Source organism: Girardinichthys multiradiatus, chromosome 19 (genome assembly GCF_021462225.1).
Source record: "Girardinichthys multiradiatus isolate DD_20200921_A chromosome 19, DD_fGirMul_XY1, whole genome shotgun sequence".
NCBI classification, from domain to species: Eukaryota; Metazoa; Chordata; class Actinopteri; order Cyprinodontiformes; family Goodeidae; genus Girardinichthys; species Girardinichthys multiradiatus.
This window is the reverse complement of record NC_061811.1, coordinates 36,035,910-36,059,103: the sequence shown is the minus strand read 5'-3', so window position 1 is coordinate 36,059,103 and position 23,194 is coordinate 36,035,910. Positions and strand designations below refer to the sequence as shown.

General features: G+C 40.5%; 1 protein-coding gene across 4 annotated transcripts in view; it reads left to right on the top strand.

Annotated features, from left to right (window-relative positions):
- LOC124855215 (serine/threonine-protein phosphatase 2A 56 kDa regulatory subunit epsilon isoform) overlaps positions 1-16,207 on the top strand; it is a 47,014-nt gene extending 30,807 nt beyond the window's left edge. For 3 of the 4 annotated variants that reach the window (XM_047344891.1, XM_047344892.1, XM_047344894.1), the window contains 11 exons: positions 121-222; positions 487-579; positions 698-828; positions 1,553-1,612; positions 4,627-4,735; positions 5,227-5,280; positions 5,943-5,993; positions 6,098-6,217; positions 6,312-6,439; positions 10,994-11,095; positions 14,019-16,207. In XM_047344891.1, coding sequence (XP_047200847.1) covers positions 121-222; positions 487-579; positions 698-828; positions 1,553-1,612; positions 4,627-4,735; positions 5,227-5,280; positions 5,943-5,993; positions 6,098-6,217; positions 6,312-6,439; positions 10,994-11,095; positions 14,019-14,118 — 1,050 coding nt within the window. In that variant the 3' untranslated portion in view covers positions 14,119-16,207. Of the gene's footprint in view, positions 1-120; positions 223-486; positions 580-697; positions 829-1,552; positions 1,613-4,626; positions 4,736-5,226; positions 5,281-5,942; positions 5,994-6,097; positions 6,218-6,311; positions 6,440-10,993; positions 11,096-11,523; positions 11,618-14,018 lie in introns of those variants that run through there. The other variant, XM_047344893.1, reaches the window with a different exon arrangement.
- Positions 16,208-23,194: the final 6,987 nt, after the last annotated feature.

Sequence of the window (23,194 nt, the reverse complement as noted above, 5' to 3'; positions counted from 1 at the left end):
AGGCCATGAGAACTGGAGAGGAAAATCACTGTCCTTCTGCTAGAACTTTCATCTGAGATAATTGTTTACAGAATATGGATCTAAGTACCCTTTTCTTTGTTTTCTGTTTGTCTAATCTAGGTGTCTCATAACATATTCCGGACCCTTCCACCCAGCGACAGCAATGAGTTTGACCCTGAGGAGGATGAGCCCACACTTGAGGCCTCTTGGCCACACTTACAGGTAAAATTTGTGTAATAGAAAAATTAAAATAAAATTTTGGTCGTGTTTTCTGACTAAAATATTCTGAGTGAAAATGTGGTTTTGAAACTCTTTTAAAACCTTGCTACACCTTGATACTGGTATTTGGCCCATGTCTAGTTTAAAATGAAAAGGAAAAAAAACATGAGCAGGTGTCATGCTCAACACACCTGCTTAAAGAGGTTTCAAGTTTTTAGTTATAATGTTTGGTTTTTCTTGTCTTTTTGTTGCAATTTTTGTTTTCAGTTGGTTTACGAGTTCTTCATTCGGTTCTTGGAGAGTCAGGAATTCCAGCCCAGCATTGCCAAAAAGTACATAGACCAGAAGTTTGTCCTACAGGTGAGTTTCTTAGCTCAAACATTTACCTTTACCACTATTTCATTCATCTTTTTTCCCTTCTGTTAATCTTACTTTCTTTCATATTCATCGCATCACTGCTTTTCTTACCCTCTTCCAGCTTTTGGAGTTGTTTGACAGTGAGGACCCTCGAGAAAGAGACTATCTGAAGACAGTCTTGCATAGAATCTATGGAAAATTCCTGGGGCTGAGGGCTTTTATACGAAAACAGATCAATAATATTTTTTTACGGTGAGTATTTGTTTTTACATTTACCTCTATTTATATATGATTTGCTATATTGGGACATCTTTCTTCCTCAAAAAAAGCTGTTTAGCTTTTTCATTTCTTTATTGGCGTAATAAATTATGGTAACTACATGTCATAATACACCACATTCCATCAAAACCAATAAAAATATATCAAAGTGTTTTAATACAATGAAACAAAATGTTTTTGTGAAGTGCTAAAACTTGTAAGTCATTTTAAAATAACTGTTTTATAAAGTAAAGGAGATTAAAAAACAGACCTGTCTTTTCTAAAATAAAAGTACTTTAGATGAAATTCACACCACATTTTATATGGTCTAAGTCACTGTTATTGTGTCCTATACTGACTCAGTCACCAATGGTTTTTAGATTGCTTTCAAGGTGCTGCAGTCTTTTCCGGATGTCTTGACAGTATTTTTTTATGTTTTAACTATCCTAAGGTTCTGACAACATTTTACCTAAAACATGCACAGTTTCTACTGTTGCAAAGATAAACTCATGTTCCCCATAGGATATTTTCATCTTTATTTCCTTTTTGTTTTTGTATGACTCTTTGGACATGCCTTTATTCAGTTTCTATTAATTGTTTACAGACGAAGCTTACAAAATGGTGTTTCTCCCAGTTTGTAAATGTAGAGCCTTGCTTTAAATGTACGAATTTTAAAAGACTGATGTTTTACTGTTGCATTCTGCACTCCTTTCCCCAGTTTTGTTTATGAGACAGAACACTTCAACGGAGTGGCTGAGTTGCTGGAGATCTTGGGAAGGTATGTGGAAATCTGCAGTGAAAGTGGTCTTTAAATTATTTGTTAAATTATTAATTTTCCCTAGTTATTTTTGTAATGCATGTAGGTCTTGCACTTTTATCAGGAGGGTCTTAAAAAGCTTGAAGTCTAAAATTTTCACTGAAGCTTACAGAAACCCTAATAAACACATCTAATATGACTAAAATATTTCTGTGTAACCTAATTTGTTTCCTTAATGACAGATGTGAAGTTTAACAGATCATATACACTGGAAATGTGAAGTCTGTAACATAACTGATACATTGGCCCTCAAGAAACTCAAGAGGCACATCAAACTAGGAGAGTGCTAATTGCTAGTTTAAATAGAATTGTTCACCATATTATTTAATTAAAGAGTGATATGATGTTCTAGCATGGTGAAGGGGTTTCTTATACAGTAATAAACATTTTTTTACAGATCTTGTAGGAATCCATAGCTGTTTGTGATGGGGTAGAAAAAATCAATGGGTGCACTGGTTGGTAATACTGAGGAGATAATGTTGATGTATTCTTTAAAAGTTCGGACAAAATTGTCTGATCTACTTTACTAAAATTCTCTTTGGTTGTACAGGTAGTGTAATGATACTTAAAATTGATTTTAAAAATAGCCACTAAATATTAGTTCTTCACAGTCTGTGCCATATGTCAGCAGAAGATCAAGAGTATGAAGACAGGAGTAAGTACTGTAGGTCGTACTCAGTCTTAATCTAATTTTTCTTCTGATTAATATGTTGACAAATGTTTAGATGAATTGATTTTTTAAACAATTATATTTACTCTGCTGCAAGTTGCTATCTGCAGCATGAAAAGGATAATAAAATCAAGGTCTTAATATCTGTATTTAAAACTGGAAATAAAAAAAAATTGAGATCTTTTATAATTGAATTTATTATGTAAAATCTAACTTTAAAATCACTGGTATTGTATTATTTAGCAATTCATTGTGTTTAATTTTAGATATTTTCAGTATTTGGGCAATTCAATGTGATTAGGACCAAATGAAGTAAGCGTAATTTGGACTTCAAGCATAGGCAGAGTCAGGCAGCTAATTAGCTGAATATGCAGGGAAAACATAACAGAAGGACAGCATGCCTAAACTTTAAAACAGCCAGGTATAACGTGTTTTTTTTTTTTTCTGGCTCATCAGTAGCCCCTGTTTGGTCTCTACAGCTTTTCATGTACAGCCCTATGCTTCTTACATTCATAACGTATCCTTTCAGATTGTCCAAACCTACATTTATCATCTTCTAATTTGAAGTGCTTTAGACAACTTTGGCCCTCGAAAACTCTGACAAACTTTTATTGCCTGTCTCATTAATGAGTAATTAGACACTCCATCCACTATTTTTGTTCTGGAACTGCTTCACAGACAGAGCCAGCCAATGACTAAAGCTGAACTCCTGAATTAAAGGCACAGACAAGCACACATGCTGCTGTAGACTGCAAGGAAATTACTCTTGACAAATATAGTGATTTAGACGAAAGCTGTTGCAACATTTGAGAATTTCAGGAAAATATACAAGATCTAATGATAAGAATTATGTGTTGACTAAAAATACTGATATCAGCAGATTATCATAGTCGTAGCAGCTGTACTGTATAGTCGTTTTGCCAAGGGAGCCTAACATAGAATAAATGCTACATTTAGTTGTACCTTTTAGTCTATATTGACTATCAGAAAGTAATACTAAATCAGGTCTAAGAATTGATCTATAAATCAGAGCAAAGGCCTGATTGTTGATAGAAAACAAACTCAAGACTTTTTGGTGTTTTTCTGTTTGGAGGAGAAATTTTCACCGAGGCGATATTAATCACATATTGTTTTTACGGCACTCAATTTTACCATGTTCAATATTTCACACCTTCAATTCATTTCAAGTTAATTTTTGTTACTTTGACCCCTCATAATCATTTCCATAGAGCTAATCAATAAAGATGTTTGAAATGGTTGTTACTCCTAATCCCCTGCCAGTAGTTTGAGAAAAGTGAAAATTTAGTTAATTAGGCGTTTACCCATTCATGTCAAATTAATCTTCCTAGGCATCCCGGTTTCTGTTAAACAGTTATTTATACTCATATCTACCACCACAGTCTTTTAAGTGAGTTTGGATCTGGATGACTTGTATGAAGCTTCAGATTTTGAACAAATGCTATGGTATTCAGATCAGAATCAAATGATTCAGATACTAGTGACCTAGTGCTCATGTCATGTGGCTGTGAAACAAGTACAAATCATCAACCCTGCACCACAGTTCTTAACACTTTTGTGTCGGCTATGACGTGTTAGGTTTTTCTTTATTTATTGTTTTCAAATCTGCCACTTTACATTTTAAATGAGGCTTAAGGAATACATCCTTTAGTATTTCATAGTTTTTCTGAGTGTCCTTTTGGAAGAGTACTGGACCAGCTCCAGGTAGTTTGCAGGTACTTTCCAACTCTTCTGCCAAAACCTTTGCTGCTATAGAGCTGCCCATGCCTTATGATTGTCAAGTGAATTTTATGCGCAGCATTAGAGCACTTATTGCGTTCTCACTTCGTAAGGACAGGGAATTTTGCAGAAAACAGATTCGTTTTCCTTATATTTCATATACAAAGCTTGAGAATTCAGCACAGGTAAATATTGTGCTCACTATGGATGTTCATATTTACCTGGCGGTATCATGTGAGGGTTTGATTATAAGAGATTTGATGGTGATCACAAAGTTTCATTTTTGGGGATTTACTTATAGCAGATTTTATTTATTTATTTATTAGCAGTTTTAGACTTACAATAGATTTGGTGTAAGATTTTTTTTTCTTCTGACTCAAATAAATAAATCTAATATGAGAATGTAAATTTAAATCGTCACATTTTCTGATCTTTGTGTTCTCCGGTCTGCATTACTCAGTGAAACCGTTGTTTTTCATAACTGACCCTTTGCTTTATGGCCTGATAACATCTTTAATGTTTTACTGTTTTAATGTAACATTTTGTCTCTTCTTTCTCTTCCTGATAGTATAATCAATGGTTTTGCTCTGCCACTGAAAGCAGAACATAAACAGTTTCTGGTTAAAGTGTTGATCCCCCTTCATACTGTGAGGAGCCTGTCCCTGTTCCATGCACAGGTAATCTCTTTCTGGAACATTTGAGGGATAATGCTTTCTTCTTGTTGTGAGTTTGACATTGATTGTAATGTTAGTTCGTGTTTTACTGTACTATTTTAGTGTTTTTAGGATTTTAATTGATTTTATCTGTGTCTCGTGATTTTCCTGTTGTGTGGCAGGTCGGTCAACCGTGTGTTATTTTAAAGTCCTATATGAACTACATAGTCTTATGTGATGCCTGAACACTCGTGTATTTGAGGTTAATCACTAGTTAAAACCTTAAATTGTTGTTTTTGGGATTTGTTAAAATGGTAAAAGATGCTGGACCATTTTCCAGAGATGGAATGGATTAAAGGTGTACAAAGAAGGGAAACAAACAGCCTCTGAATCTTTTCTGATTTTCTCTAATAGTTTTATGTTTTATCTAACCAAGCTGGTATTTGAAGCTCTGTAACCTGCATAACCTATTTAAATTAATTCATATTAAACTTTTGTCTCTACTCTTTTTACAGTTGGCTTATTGCATTGTACAGTTCTTAGAGAAAGACCCAACATTAACAGAACCAGTAAGTATCACTACGTTCCTTGTTTGATATCTTAACTGGATATACAGGATATAACATACACCAGCTGGTCACTATGCGTTTGTCATTGCTAAACATCATCTAGTATTACTTCTGTATAAATGATAAAGAATAAGGGGGATATAGACTTCCATTGTGCTGAAAGCCACCTGGATTTTTGATCCATCTTTCTGCATGGATGGACAGACAAACATCATTTCTCCCAGAAACCCTCTTCAGCTTGTTCTGGAAGATCCCATTTTTTTAGATAAGGTCCCAATCTGTCTTTGCATCTGTTGCTCCACCCTAGTATGATTCCTGAACAAACTCAGAGACTCGCCCCCAACCTAGAGTGAGGCCCACCTTTTTCCTGGTTGACAACCATGGCCTCAAGTGCAGAGTAGCTGACTTGAGTTGGTTCCATTGGCTTGAAGAAACCAACAGAAGTTAATCATCTGCAAAATGTAAAGATGACACTCCGAAGTTCCCAAACCGAACACAGAGAATATCTGATGTCAACATCAGTATAGTGTGCTCTGGTTTCTGTTGACTTGCCTAAAAGTCCTCTACATTTTTAACACACATGTTCCAGTTAAAATAAAATGAAGCTGAAACTGAATTAAATTTCCTGGAATCCAAGTCATCTTCTCTGCCTTCCTCCTCAGGTCATCAGAGGCTTACTTAAGTTCTGGCCAAAAACGTGCAGTCAGAAAGAGGTCAGGCTTCCTTTTCCTTTTCAGTAGATGTTTGAAAAGTGCTACCTCTTAATACACCACACACACTCTGTCAATAACTTACTCACACTTCTGTTGTGGTATAGGTGATGTTTCTTGGAGAGTTGGAGGAAATATTGGATGTCATAGAGCCCACACAGTTTGTAAAGATTCAAGAGCCGCTTTTTAAACAGATCTCCAGATGTGTTTCCAGCCCACATTTCCAGGTTAGTGATGTCCTGTAAAAATTCTAAAATACAAACGTGGCGGAGCTTTTTTTTTTGTATATCTAGGAGGATGTGTTTATGTGCTTCCGTCCAGGTTGCAGAGCGAGCTTTGTACTACTGGAACAATGAATACATCATGAGTCTGATCGAGGAGAACTCCAGCGTCATCCTGCCCATCATGTTTGCCAGTCTGTACAGGATCTCCAAAGAGCACTGGAACCCGTGAGTAGCCCTACAGACCATCTTTCCAACATGATGCAGATTCCTACTTATTTACTAAGAAACAAACATGAACAAACGGTCTGTTTGTGTAATTGTTACACAGAACATGAGAAGAATCTTATGTCTGCAAATTAAAATGGGATACACTCTACTACAAATTAGTGTTCCCCAAAACAAAGTGGAGTAAAAGTAGCCATCTACACCTGAGCTACAACTGTGACCATATATTAGCGTAAACTAGGCTGAAAACATACAATAACACTCCTTCTGTGTTTCCCATCGTATTAATATTTATAATAGTTTAAACCTAATAATTGAAAATAGTTTAAAACTTAAATTAATGCAGCTTTTCAACCTTATGTCATATTGTCAACATTGAGCGTCAAACCACATGATTAGTTTAGACTGGCCACCACCAGATGTTCTTTTTTCTACCTCCTAAGTGTCTGCAGTCTAACAACATGCTTTGAGATGCATTTTAACTCATAAGAACCCACGCCCCTTTATGGTTACAAAAATAAGGAATGTAGCACAGACCAAATGGACCTCATTCATTACATTTGTGAAAACAGATTTTCAATTCATGTACCTAGTGGCACAGATTTGTAATGTGACATGTTTGTCACGTTGGGTGTACAGGTACATGTTTGACGCTAATTTAGGTGATTATGCTGTGACGGCATGAGGTTCCAGTATTCAACTTTTATACAATATTCAAAGTTTTTTGTATCCACCCTAATTGCGAACTGGGTCATTTAGAAGAATATATCAACAAGAATTACAACCGACTCAGCCAAATGTGATTTACCTTAAGCACCCAAAAAATATCCCAACTTCTAATAAAGCCCTTGTACAACATCCTTCACATCACTGAGACAATATGCTGCACAAAGGCAACTGAAATCTTCATCTCAACTGGAAGTAAACCTTTGGAACTTGATGCAGATATCTCACTGAATGAAGTGTTACACTCAGAACTTCAGTCCTTTCTTGAAAGCTTGGAAATCAGCCGTCATCACTGTATTTCATGTCCTCAGAGAGAATATTTAGGACTTACAAGCATCCAGGGTAAGGAACAACTTGGTTTTCTCCAGTTTAACTGAAAGAATCCCCAGATGAGCTCTAAAACTGTTCATGAATTTTTACGAGACACAGTCAAAAAGGAAACAACCCCTTGGCACAGAAAACTGAGTCTATTCATACTTCGCCCTGAGGTCAGCACTTTTACACATATTTACACACACGTGCCCTTACACATGCACGTGATAGCCTACATTTCTAAAGAAAAGAAATAATAATGTCATTTTTTTTTTACTTGTCCATTTTAAAAGTTTCTAACTGCCCGGATCTAATATTGGGTCAGAACATACGAAACTATCGTACTTCACAATCTGCAGATACAGTAAAGTAGGTTAATGCATAACTTTGGTGATGGTGACAGCGGGGCAATACTGCATCAAATGTCCCAGGAATATTCATATTTTATTTATCCAGATAACTCAATCAGAAAAAAACTCTGAAAGCATTTAGCCCCTTACAATTTTCATTTGTTTTTGCTTTTTATCACACAAATTCTAATATTGGATTAAAAAAACATTTTAAATAATGATTTAATTGATTGAGGGAGAAAAGCTATCCAAACTATTCTGAACCCTTAACTCTGATTAAGCTACATTTAATAGAAAGCTCAATTTCACAAGCCAAACCCAGGTCTGATTAATACCTGACCTGCAGAAATAATAAAACATTTAAACAGAACTTCTCTGATGACTGAAACATCTCAAAGCACCATGTCATCTAAAGAAAAATTCAAAAACAATAAAAAAACAAATTCAATGACATCTATCAGTTTTGAAAGGGTTAAAAAGCTATCTCCAAGACTTTGAGACATCAGCAAACCCAAGTGAGAGCCATAATCCAGAGCTGGAGAAAACAGTTTACCCAAATTACTCCAAGAGCTCAACGACGATTCAGCCAGGAGGTCACAGAAGGACCCAGAACAACATCTAAAGCTCTGCAGGCCTCACTGCCTTGTTTATGGTCAGTGTTCATAATTCAACAATAAGAAAGAGAGACAGGACAAAAATGGCCTCCATGGGACAGTTCCAAGGCCAGAACCACTGCTGACCCAAAATAACACAAAGGCCTGTCTCACATTTACCAAAGAACATCTTGATGGTCCTTAAGACTTTGTGGGAAAATATTCTGTGGACTGAAAAGAACAAAAGATTAGTGTCATGTTATATTGTTATAAAACTAACAGCATTTCAGACACAGACAATCATACTGATAGTCAAACATGGTGGTGGTAGTATGATGGTGTGGAGTTGCTTTGTTTCCTCAAGACTTGGATTACTTGCCATAATTGATCATGAATTTTGCTCTCTACCAGAACGTCCAGCAGGAGAAAGACATAAAGCTGACCTCTGAATGATGAAAAAGAACAAAATAATGCGTTGGAGTGGCCTAGCCAAAGTCTGAACTTAAATCCAGTTCAGATATTGTAGTGTTACCTTAACCCTTTAAACCTGTGTCTCCCCTAATTGGGGAACGTTTAGAAGCATTTAGTAAACAGAGTTTAAAACAATGCATAACCAAATAACATGGTGCTGTTGCATATCAAATTCAACAGGAGAACTTGGGCTACAAGACCATCTAATCCATTTTTACCCTCTCCACAGCTCACGTAACAATAAAAAATTATTATGTACACTTGTATATCAAAAGGCAGTTACAAGAAACTGGTTGAAATGTCACTCTCCAACCTACGATCATTGGATGGACATTTTAGAGGAAATACAGTACAGACCAAACGTTTGGACACACCTTCTCATTCAAAGAGTTTTCTTTATTTTCATGACTATGAATATTGTAGCTTCACACTGAAGGCATCAAAACTATGAATGAACACATGTGGAATTATATACTGAACAAAAAAGTGGGAAACAACTGAAAATATGTCTTATATTCTAGGTTCTTCAAAGTAGCCACCTTTTGCTTTGATTACTGCTCCGCACACTCTTGGTATTCTGTTGATGAGCTTCAAGAGGTAGTCACCTGAAATGGTTTTCCAACAGTCTTGAAGGAGTTCCCAGAGATGCTTAGCACTTGTTGGCCCTTTTGCCTTCACTCTGCGGTCCAGCTCACCCCAATTGATCTCGATTGGGTTCAGGTCCGGTGACTGGGGAGGCCAGGTCATCTGGCGCAGCTCCCCATCACTCTCCTTCTTGGTCAAATAGCCCTTACACAGCCTGGAGGTGTGTTTGGTGTTGCTGTTAACCTGCGATTTCTGAGGCTGGTGACTCGGATGAACTTATCGTCTGCAGCAGAGGTGACTCTTGGTCTTCCTTTCCTGGGGCGGTCCTCATGTGAGCCAGTTTCTTTGTAGCGCTTGATGGTTTTTGCGACCGCACTTGGGAACACTTTCAAAGTTTTCCCAATTGTTCGGACTGACTGACCTTCATTTCTTAAAGTAATGATGGCCACTCGTTTTTCTTTACTTAGCTGCTTTTTTCTTGCCATAATACAAATTCTAACAGTCTATTCAGTAGGACTATCAGCTGTGTACTGTATCCACCTCCTGCACAATACAACTGATGGTCCCAACCCCATTTATAAGGCTTGAAATCCCTCTTATTAAACCTGACAGGGCACACCTGTGAAGTGAAAACCATTTCAGGTGACTACCTCTTGAAGCTCATCAACAGAATACCAAGAGTGTGTGGAGCAGTAATCAAAGTAAAAGGTGGCTACTTTGAAGAACCTAGAATATAAGACATATTTTCAGTTGTTTCACACTTTTTTGTTCAGTATATAATTCCACATGTGTTAATTCATAGTTTTGATGCCTTCAGTGTGAAGCTACAATATTCATAGTCATAAAAATAAAGAAAACTCTTTGAATGAGAAGGTGTGTCCAAACTTTTGGTCTGTACTGTACATTCCATGGAAAAAAATGACCCACTCTTTCAGGACTAACGCAGGGATCCACACAAGACTTTTTTTCTAAAGTGGCCAAGTATGAGTAGAACAATAGGTCAAATTCCCACTTTTAAGAGACCAGCTGAATCAGTCGGTGATAGACATGGTAAACCCTCCTGTGCGGATTGTGTGAAGCAGCTGTTTTGGAATGTCTGTATTGTACAAAAAAAGGAAAAACAAAGAGTTTAAAAAAAAGGAGACTCCACAAGTGTATTTTTAATAAATAAGGGGGAAACCTTTGTTCTCTCTTTGTTAGCCAGACAGAACGTATACTAAGAACTGGACTTCCAAAACATTCCAATAACTCCACTAAGAACTGGCTGAGGAGTAAGAAATGGAATGTCTTAGACCTAGTCAAAGCATAGATCTTGAGATGTGGGGTGGGGTACAACAATGGTACATTTTGGTGTACAAAATTTTAAAGATGAAAATGTCATGTGATACTTTGTCAAGACTCACTAGTTCATGTCCTAGCATGTAAAGGAGTTGATGTATTGACCTTTGCTCTCATTGCACTTTTGTCCACATTTTTCAAAAGTCTGTTCTGAATGCTCTCTGTCTCTTTTGTCTCAGGGCTATTGTAGCACTGGTGTACAATGTTCTGAAGGCCTTCATGGAAATGAACAGTACCTTATTTGATGAACTCACCGCCACTTACAAGTCGGACCGTCAGCGGTAAGAACCCTGTCAGCACTGATTGGACCACTGAACCTTCTTTTGCGTATATGGACCGTGTAGGAAGTAGCTTCACACAGAAAAGTGGAACCCAAAATCTAAAACATTGGCTTCAGAGCAGCACCTACAGTGCTGTGGTATTCACCCTCTCTAATCTATTCTCCAATATTTGTCGATTCAGCAACAAATTTGAGTATTTTATTAGAATTTTGTGTGATGGACCAACACACAGTACTGGATAACTGAATTGCAAGGAGAACTATACAAATATTGTGATAAGTGAGATGTTCTTCCCTAACGGCGATAACCATAATTAAATCCTGACCAATCAGTTGCCTTAAGAAATTAATCATCTAATTATTTAACAGAGTCCAGCTGTGAGTAATGTACTCTGAATATAACTGCTGCTATTATGTCTCTGGTCTCAGAGGTTTGTTAAAGAACATCAGAGAACAACCAGCATCATGAAGACCAAGGAACACTGCAGACTGGTCATGGAGAAAGATGAGAAGTTTAAAGCAGGGTTAAGTTCTAAAACAACATCCCAAGCTTTGAACATCTCACAGAACTCTGTTCCACAGCTCAGGTTCAAGATGCAAAAACTATTAGTTCTGAACTACATACATTTGTAGGAGATATAGCAAACATATGGAAGCTGGTCAGAGTTGATGTGAAGGTGGATAGAGTTAAATCCAGGATGTTCCTGGATGAAAATCTGTTAGAGGCTGCAGAAGACTGGGGTGGAGGTTCTCCTTCCAGCAGGACAGCCACCCTAAATGTACAGTCAGAGATGCAATAGGATAGTTTAGATCAAATATCCTAATTAAAGTTCAGACCTAAATCCAACTGAGACTCTGAGCCAAGACTTTGATGTTGACAGTTGATGTTCACAGATGGTCAGGTGCTCCACAGTTTGGCACAGAAACATGTGCAAATATGTTCATTTAAGCTGAACATATTTGTTAAGCTGGTAGAGACGTACCTCAATAGAACTGCTGCTGGCCCGCAGCTAAAATTGGTCAAAAAGCTTGACCCATTGAGGCTGAATACAAAAGACCACCACACTTTCAGACATTTTACTTCCACTTTACTGTCATGTGCTACTTTGTGTGGGTTTGTCCCATACAATCCTGATAAAATGCACTGCTGAAAAAAATAAAGGGAACACTTAAACAACACAAAATAACTCCAAGTAAATCAAACTCCTGTGAAATCAAACTGTTCACTTAGAAAGCAACACTGATTGACAATCAACTTCACATGATGTTGTGTAAATGGAATAGACAACAGGGGGAAATCTTTGGTGATTAGCAAGACACTCAATAAAGGAGTGGTTCTGCAGGTGGGGACCACAGACCACTTCTCAGTACCTATGCTTTCTGGCTGATGTTTTGGTCACTTTTGAATGTTGGTGGTGCTTTCACACTCGTGGAAGCATGAGACGGACTCTACAACCCACACAAGTGGCTCAGGTAGTGCAGCTCGTCCAGGATGGCACATCAATGCGAGCTGTGGCAAGAAGGTTTGCTGTGTCTGTCAGCATAGTGTCCAGAGCCTGGAGATGCTACCAGGAGACAGGCCAGTACACCAGGAGATGTGGAGGAGGCCGTAGGAGGGCAACAACCCAGCAGCAGGACCGCTACCTCCACCTTTGTGCAAGGAGGAACAGGAGGAGCACTGCCAGAGCCCTGCAAGATGACCTCCAGCAGGCCACAAATGTGCATATGTCTGCACAAACGGTTAGAAACCGACTCCGTGAGGATGGTATGAGGACCCGACGTCCACAAATGGGGGTTGTGGTCACAGCCCAACACCGTGCAGGACGCTTGGCATTTGCCAGAGAACACCAGGATTGGCAAATTCGCCACTGGCGCCCTGTGCTCTTCACAGATGAAAGCAGGTTCACACTGAGCACATGTGACAGACGTGACAGAGTCTGGAGACACCGTGGAGAGAGATCTGCTGCCTGCAACATCCTTCAGCATGACCGGTTTGGTAGTGGGTCAGTAATGGTGTGGGGTGGCATTTCTTTGGAGGGCTGCATGGTCCTCCATGTGCTCGCCAGAGGTAGCCTGACTGCTATTAGGTACCGAGATGAGATCCTCAGACCCCTTGTGAGACCATATGCTGGTGCGGTTGGCCCTGGGTTCCTCCTAATGCAGGACAATGCTAGACCTCATGTGGCTGGAGAGTGTCAGCAGTTCCTGCAAGATGAAGACATTGAAGCTATGGACTGGCCCGCCCGTTCCCCAGACCTGAATCCGATTGAGCACATCTGGGACATCATGTCTCGCTCCATCCACCAACGTCACGTTGCACCACAGACTGTCCAGGAGTTGGCGGATGCTTTAGTCCAGGTCTGGGAGGAGATCCCTCAGGAGACCATCCACCGTCTCATCAGGAACATGCCCAGGCGTTGTAGGGAGGTCATACAGACACGTGGAGGTCACACACAATACTGAGCCTCATTTTAACTTGTTTTAAGGACATTACATCAAAGTTGGATCAGCCTGTAGTGTGTTTTTCCTCTTTAAGTTTGAGTGTGACTCCAAATCCAGGCCTCCATTGGTTAATAAATTTGATTTCCATTGATTATTTTTGTCTGATTTTGTTGTCAGCACATTCAACTTTGTACAGAACAAAGTATTCAATGAGAATATTTCATTCATTCAGATCTAGGATGTTATTTGAGTGTTCACTTTATTTTTTTGAGCAGTGTATATTGAAGTTTACAGTTGGAATGCGACAAAATATGAAAATGTTCAAGTGGTATGAGAACTTTTACAGTCCTGTAAATACATATTTAGGTAGCAGTAACTTCAGGTCGTCTCTCTGGACACGTGTACTTCTCTTGTGTCTGTGGTGTATAAGCAATAAGACAGTTGGTGTCAGCTCATTCTTCTTCTGTGTGGTGGTGTTTCAGTGAAAAAAAGAAGGAGAAGGAGCGTGAGGAGCTGTGGAAGAAGCTGGAGGACCTGGAGCTGAAGCGGGGCCTTAGGAGTGATGGGATCATCCCAACTTAACAAAGACAGTGCCGTGCTCCCCTTCAATCCTCCATCCCTGACCTTCACACCCTGCCCTCCACTTCAGCCATGTCTGCCCAGACCTCCTGATACAGGCTGTGGTCTCTGGACTTACACAGCACCCGCTGGTTTCTTAATCCTTTTATTATTTCTGTTATGTTTTGTTTCTCCTGTGTTTGTGCGACTTACTTTACTGTAGATTCATCACATCTGTTTTCATTATTTCAGGAGCACTGTAAATAATTCTTTTCCCTTGAACGGATGTTAATGCAAACAGATAAAAAGAATAATAACAATAAACAAGAAAAAAACAGAAATGGAGAAAATGACTCGGTGTCTGTGACGGGGGATCTCAACAAAAAAAACAAGAAAGCATTGAAACAGGAGTTAGATTCATCATTTATTTCTGTTTAACTCTTCACCCCACTCCTCCTTTGTGCATCCCACATTTAACTTTTGTTTTCCTGGTTCTCCTTTTAGTGTCCTCTCCTGCCTCTGCCATGTGTGTTTCCTGGACTGATTTAGATTAAGCTTCACCCCCTAAAGAGAATCCCAAAAGTTTCCTCAGATGATATTTCTCTCTTTGGTTTCATTCACCTGTTGACAGGTTGTCCATCCTGTAAAACAGACTAACTCAGCAAGATTGGCCCTTTGTAGCCCTCTGAGTGTGTTTACATGCATGTTTAGGAAAAGCAGTGGTAGACTCCTACTTTATTCTTGTTTTCCCGTAGATTCAGAGGAAAAGTATAGTTTAACATGCAGGTATTTCTAATATTTTAGAGTAAAGTGAGCTGTATTTGAAGAGAAATTCCTGACTAGAAATCTGAGGGGTTCTGTAATAAACAGCTATGACTTTACTGAATCATTGATGAACAGCAGCATTTACTTGGCTGTAAGACAATGGAAGTATCAGTTCATATAAATGCCTTCAGCTTTTAACATGTCAAAGCCAGACTCAAATACTATTAAAGTTGGTGCTGTAGTTGGTTATTGAACAGTTAGGTACAGAGTTAGGTTGTTTTTTTTCCACTGCTTTAGCTCCATCTTGATGTGGGAACAGCACAGATGGCAAAAAAGACAAATTCCAATCACATGAATATTTTAAGATTAAGTGACAGATGTTGACAACATTGACTTTTAAAGTAGATATTACAGTTTTAAGTGATGCCTCCACTGGATATTTGACAATTTAAGCACTGTTTCTGTTTTTAAGAGTTAATGGCCAGCATTTAAGTTCATAATTTTCCTTTTTCCAGTGGAACTTCTTTCTCTGAGAGCATTGCATGTAAACACACTCTGATTTCCTCCTTGAGAAATATATTAAGTGAATTATTTTTCCCTTGATCTTTCCAGCTTTAGGAGACATATTGGTAACAGTCTGGCACTGGTACCAGCCTGCCAAAAGTGAGACATCAACATGCAAACAATACAAAATTGTGAAGTACACTAAAATCCTCTTCCTCCTTTTTGCCACTGGGGGGCAATGCGTTGACCTCACAGTATTACAGCAACAGTGACTAAAGATGACCTTGTACATTATTTAATGCAGTACCCTGATATTTCTGTATCTTGTAGTAATTTAGCATTTATTGTTTTGCTTAGGAATTGTGGAGAGGATTATCCAGTATATAAAGAGGTATTATGGAACAAGACTTCCGACTATACATGTTTGTGTGTTTTCCCCTTTTAGTATGTTAATTTTTTTTCGTCACTATTTCCTTCTGCTCTTGGTTTTTAATCTTGTTTTCAATATTTTGATGACATTTTTGTTCATTAGCTATATATGTATATCTTTTTTGGGGGAGGAGGGGGGTGAGAGTTTGTCAGTGGGGCAGCTAGACATGAGCTTGGAGCGAGGGGTGGGGGTAAGTGTGGTGAGGAAGCATGGAGCAGATTGTGTTTAACTGATGATACCTTCTGAGAGTGATTCGCCCCCACACAACCCCTTCCTCCCTTGCAGAATTGATGTGTGGTGTAGAACGGCCCAGATGTAATATGATTTAAAATCTGAAAAAAAAAAAAAGATCAAAAGGGTTGGAAGAATACAAATGTTTAATTATTTTAAAAAATAAAGAGATATTAAATTAAATCTGTTTTCTGATAAAGACTGGAATGCTGTTATTTTTTGTTTTCCTTTTTTTCCAGTTTTAAAAGTTTCAAATTAGTTACTACTGTGCAGCAGATTTCTTTGTCCATGGTTTTGTACGGGAAACCACCAAAGGAAACCGGTGAGTACATACACAAAAAAAAAAAAAAAGAAAGGGGAATCGTGTTAATCTGATTATTATTTGTCCTCAAAACTAAATCTACAGTTGATTGATGATCGCCACATGGAGTTAGGGTAATGAGCATTCATATTTATATGGGTTTTTTTTGGCCAAAATTGTTCTTAAGCTTAAAAACTAATGCAACATGCAGGTCTGTCCCAATATATTAGAATATCATCAAAAACTAATTTATGCCAGGAATTCAGTTTAGGAAGGGAAATCGGTATTGATTCATTATACACAGCAATAAATTGCAAGGGTTTTTTTATTTATGGCTTGCAGCCAATATAAACCCAAACTTTTATGTTCTTACAAAAAATTACAACAATACATAAAATAATAAACAATGACAAAAATTATTGTTAAATACAGAAATGTTCTGTCAGGTCCAGGTCATTTTATGTCATACAGCAACTGTGGAGAAGACTGCCGACAATTGTCCAGCAGACAAGCACTGACACCCCCCAGGCACTGACACCCCCCAGCTTGAATAAGGACAATGAAACTGAAACACCTGTCATTTTAGTGTGGGAGGTTTCATGACTATATTGGACCAGCCTGGTAGCCAGTCTTCATTGATTGCACATTGCACCAGTAAGAGCAGAGTGTGAAGGTTCAATTAGCAGGGTAAGAGCACAGTTTTGCTCAAAATATTGAAATGCACACAACATTATGGGTGACATACCAGAGTTCAAAAGAGGACAAATTGTTGGTGCACGTCTTGCTGGCGCATCTGTGACCAAGACAGCAAGTCTTTGTGATGTATCAAGAGCCACGGTATCCAGGGTAATGTCAGCTTACCACCAAGAAGGACGAACCACATCCAACAGGATTAACTGTGGATGCAAGAGGAAGCTGTCTGAAAGGGATGTTCGGGTGCTAACCCGGATTGTATCCAAAAAACATAAAACCATGGCTGCCCAAATCACGGCAGAATTAAATGTGCACCTCAACTCTCCTGTTTCCACCAGAACTGTCCGTTGGGAGCTCCACAGGGTCAATATACATGGCCGGGCTGCTATAGCCAAACCTTTGGTCACTCATGCCAATGCCAAATGTCCGTTTCAATGGTGCAAGGAGCACAAATCTTTGGCTGTTGACAATGTGAAACATGTATTGTTCTCTAATGAGTCCACCTTTACTGTTTTCTCCACATCCGGGAGAGTTACGGTGTGGAAAAGCCCCAAAGAAGCGTACCACCCAGACTGTTGCATGCCCAGAGTGAAGCATGGGGGTGGATCAGTGATGATTTGCGCTGCTATATCATGGCATTTCCTTGGCCCAATACTTGTGCTAGATGGGCGCGTCACTGCCAAGGACTACCGAACCATTCTTGAGGACCATGTGCATCCAATGGTTCAAACATTGTATCCTGAAGGCGGTGCCATGTATCAGGATGACAATGCACCAATACACACAGCAAGACTGGTGAAAGATTGGTTTGATGAACATGAAAGTGAAGTTGAACATCTCCCATGGCCTGCACAGTCACCAGATCTAAATATTATTGAGCCACTTTGGGGTGTTTTGGAGGAGCGAGTCAGGAAACGTTTTCCTCCACCAGTATCACGTAGTGACCTGGCCACTATCCTGCAAGAAGAATGGCTTAAAATCCCTCTGACCACTGTGCAGGACTTGTATATGTCATTCCCAAGACGAATGGACGCTGTATTGGCCGCAAAAGGAGGCCCTACACCATACTAATAAATTATTGTGGTCTAAAACCAGGTGTTTCAGTTTCATTGTCCAACACCTGTACAATTCCAAGGTTTTTCCCACTCAGGTCAATGGCTTCTTGTTAAAAAACGTCCAGTAAATTCGAATGTTGTGTAAAATAAAAAAAAATACAGTCAGTCATTTTCTACCGCTTATTCCATAGTGGGTCACGGGGGAGCTGGTGCCTATCTCCAGCAGTCTATGGGTGAGAGGCAGGATACACCCTGGACAGATCGCCAGTCCATCGCAAGGCAACACACAAACAACCATGCACACACTCATTCATACACCTACGGTCAATTTAGAGAGACCAATTAACCTAACAGGCATGTCTTTGGACTGTGGGAGGAAGCCGGAGTACCCGGTGAGAACCCACGCATGCACGCACGGGGAGAAGATGCAAACTCCATGCAGAAAGACCCCAGGCCGGGAATTGAACCCAGGATCTTCTTGCTGCAAGGCAACAGTGCTACCAACTGCACCACTGTGCGGCCCCTAAAGAAAAAAAAATACAATGATTTAAAAGAAAAATCTGTTCAACTTCTACACAATTGAATATACTACAAAGACAAGATATTTTTTTACGTATTGTTCTGGCACTAGAGGCCAGACAGGAAAGAGGGCAAAGAGAGGGGGAGACATTTGGCAAAGGTCACCAGGTCTGGGACTTGAACCTGGGACAACTGCATCAAGGACTATAGCCTCTGCACATGGTTGCACGCTTAACCTCTACACCACCAGCACCGCAAAAATAATGAACGTCGTGTCCTCCAGGCCAAAAAGGAAAAGGGCTATGTGGGTTTTTATTAGCACAAAGTTCAAAAGCCAGCATCTGTGATGATATGGGTGTGTGTTAATGCCCAAAGTATGGGCAGCTTGCACATCTGTGAAGTCACCAACAATGCTGAAATGTACGTACAGATTTTGGAGCAACATACACTGCTATCCGAGCAATGTCATTTTCGGGGATACCGCTGGAAGACAATGCCAAGCCACATCCTGCACGGTAACAGTGTGGCTTCATAGTAAAAGAGTGCTGGTCCTAGACTGGTACATTATAAAGCGCAAAATATGACAATGGAAACCCTGGATTGTTGACCAGCTGAAGTTGTTCATCAAGCAAGAATGGGAAAGAATTCCAAGGCAAGGCAAGTGTATTTATTTAACACATTTCAGTAGCAAGACAATTCAAAGTGCTGTACATAAAAAAAAAGAAAAAGAGACATAATAGGAAAAGTACATTACAGTGGCATAAAGGTAATTAAATAATTAACGGACACAAATAATTAAAGGTGGCTGCACGGTGGTGCAGTTGGTAGCACTGTTGCCTTGCAGCAAGAAGGTCCTATAGTGGTGACCCACTATGGAAGAAGTGGTATAGAAGATGAATAAAATTTATGAAAGAGAATAAAATGAATAATTAAGATGATAATGAAAAAAGATTGATAAGAAAATGAAAGTTGAACTGAAAACGTAACTAATAATGTTTAGATAGCCCAGTCAAAGGCCACTCTAAACAAATACGTTTTTTATCTTTATTTAAAGCAACTTAGGGTGTCAGCGTTTTTACAGTTTTCTGGAACTTTATTCCAGATTTGTGGAGCATAAGAACTAAAAGCTGCTTCTCCATGTTTGGTTCTGGTTCTGGGTATGCAGAGTAGATTCTTTTGTAAACTGGACGGTAAACTGTATATTGGATATGAAGAACACATAACAAACTAGAAAATTCCAGAAAAAAAATTTGTTGGGACCTGCCAATTGGTTTGTGCCAAAGGTTATGTGGCCGAGGTAGTGCATCAGGTTTCAGGGTATAAATTTGAAGAGGTCAAGTTGTTTATGTGTGTGTGTGTCTGTGTCAGTTCTATGAATATCACCAAATACTCTCACCGGCCACTTTTTTAGGTACACCTGTCCAACTGCACGTTAACGCAAATTTCTAATCAGCCAATCACATGGCACCAACTCAATGCATTTAGGCATGTAGACATGGTGAAGACGATCTGCTGCAGTTCAAAACGAGCATCAGAATGGGGAAGAAAGGTGATTTAAGTGACTCTGAACGTGGCATGGTTGTTGGTGCCAGACGGGCTGGTCTGAGTATTTCAGAAACTGCTGATCTACTGGGATTTTCACACACTACCATCTCTAGTGTTTACAGAGAATGGTCCGAAAAAGAGAAAATATCCAGTGAGTGGCAGTTCTGTGGGCGCAAATGTCTTGTTGGTGCCAGAGGTCAGAGGAGAATGGCCAGACTGGTTTGAGCTGATAGAAAATCAGCAGTAAATCAAATAACCACTCGTTACAACCTTGCAGAAGAGAATCTCTGAACGCACAACACGTCGAACATTGAAGCGGATGGACTACAGCAGCAGAAGACCACACTGGCTGCTGCTCCAGAAGAAAATAGTCCCAACCCCCCAATGAATTTCAATCCCAACCCCATGAGCCCCCCACCCCCAATGAACCCCCGACATGAATCTCCCCACAGGGCCACCCCCAACGAGGACACAGATATTGAACACATGCCCCCTAATCCAAATGCCATCATTGACTCCCCTCACCCCACAGCACATGGGCACACCCGCGCAGGTGAGCTTCATCTTTGAAAAGCTGACAAAGCAACATCCACACACAGCCCCGATCAAAGCACCCCCGACCCGCCCCAATCACACAGTACGCCTCGACAGCCAGGCAAGGGCTCCCCACAACGCCACCCCACCCCCCATCCCCAGACGCAACAGGGCAGACACCATCGAGCACCAAGCTCACAATGGAACCCCTGACCCCACACAAAGAGGGGACAAACTCACCCGGCAAGAGGTCCCCGGCCAGTGGCAAGCACTCTGGGCTGGCGTCCCCCACCACGCCCCTGCAACCGCACAGACACACCACATCACTGCCTCTGCAATGACAGCCCAGATAGAAACATTACCCATCTCAGCTCTACCATCGATCCTCAGCCAATCCAGATGCCGGTGACCCCGTATCCAAGATGAGGACACAACCACCCCACCCCACCCCACACATTGTAGCCCCCCATACCACCCTCTAGCCCGTCGCCTCGATCCCCCTCCAGACACAACAGCCAGCAAAGCTGCACACTGCCAAGCCCGCCCAACCATTAGGCCAGCGCCAGCAGCCCATCAGTCCGTGAGAAGGAAACATGCACCATCCGGGTTAATGGGCCGAGCAGGCAAACCGCTCCAGGCCAAGCACATCCCACCAGCTGCCCCAGTGCAAGCACAAGACATGCTCCACCGCCCCACCCACCTGAACGTCAACCGTAGCCCTGTGCCTGGCCAGGGGCAAGAGCCACAGAAGGAAGCATTGGAGGAAGGCCACCACAGCACGCCAAGGAATGGGCATCCCGCCAACCCCACACCTAAACCTCAGAGGTGCCCCAGGATGGCCAGCCCCTCCACCTAAGTGAAGCCACATCTCAATCAACACTGCACACCACCCGACCAAGACCCCCTCGCTTGAGCCCGGCACCCCTCCAACGGAGCGGGCACCGAAGCCGGGACCCGAGATTCAAGGCAATACAAACAATCCCAAGAGGGCCGAAAGGCAAGCCCCAGCACCAGACAACCCCCTAGACCCCAACCCCAACCCCAGTCTAGATCCCGACCAGAAGGCCGGCTAAGGTGGTATTGATGCGTGTTGTTACAGTGTGTATTTAAAAAGAAAAATGGGTGGGGAAGAGGGTCTGTCACCCCCCACCCTCCTATTTTTTAACAAACAGTCCAGAGCAGTTCCGAAGTAGCTCATGTGTCTGATCAGTTGTTCCTTGGGCTCCTAACTGGTCGTGGTCATCTGATGAGCCATCAGCTGTTTCTCACTGAGAGAAAGAGGTAGAAAATAGCACTTCATAAATGAAAACACAAAATGCTGGACTTAAATCATTCATTCATCATTTTCTGACCAACATTTGTTAAAGTAAATGACTCAAATTTTGTTTGTAAACTCCCCTAAAGATGTAGCAGTAGGCCTTTGTCCTGGGTTCTGAAATCAACAAGGATATCATTGCTCACTCTTTTTTGGTGTTGTGCTTGCTGAGCCCTTCCTACAATTTAAACATAATTTAAATGTTACGAGTAATCGGTTTGATTAGGCATTTCTGTCAATAAGGGTCACAATGTTAAAACCAGTGGTGACATCATACTGGTCCACAGTGGCAACAATACCAGCGGCCATGCTGTCATTTTCCTTAATCAAAACACACAAAGACATTATTCAGTGTACAGCTTTAAACACTGGATATGTTCTGATGCAGTGAACGTCAATCACACCAACCATGTCTTTGGAATGAAAGCTGTATGGCCTCTTACTATATATGTGGTTGGGGTCATTGTCCTGTGGAATTTTCAGAAAGCCATCCAAAACAGCATACTTTTGTTTAACATGATCTCCATTGTGGTTTGCTGTTTGCCTTGAAGTTTACAGTTTAAAGAAGCTTACACAAAGTTCACACAAAGGCTGAGATACATGTGATCTGGCTTAGTATTTGAAAAGCATTTAATCATCCTTGATGCACAGTATTTATGAAAAGCAAAACAGTTTCTCAAAATGTCTGTGTTGTTTAATTACTGGGAGGCAGAGGTGAGAATTGCATTTGGCAGGAGGGAGCCATGTTTGGGTTACATGCAGGTCTGCAACAAAAACATTCCTTCCCTGTATAAAGAAAGCTTACCAAGATCTTGTAAGGGCTAGAAAATTGTAAAATACTGTTACACCACCATCAGAGACGCTTATCACGCCGTCCCACGTGCTGCACTGGGCCAATCCGACCACATCATGGTCCACCTGATTCCTGCATACAGGCAGAAACTAAAGCTCTGCAAACCTGTTGTGAGGACGTCAAGGAAGTGGAACAGTGAGGCTGTGGAGAATCTCCAGGCGTGTTTAGGCTGTACAGACTGGGATGTGTTCAGGACTACTACCAACAGTCTGGACGAGTACACAGAGGCTGTGACTTCCTACATCAGCTTCTGTGAGGACAGCTGTGTACCATCATGCACCAGGGTGAGTTACAACAACGACAAACCCTGGTTCACAGCTAAACTCAGAAGGTTAAGACTGGATAAGGAAGAGGC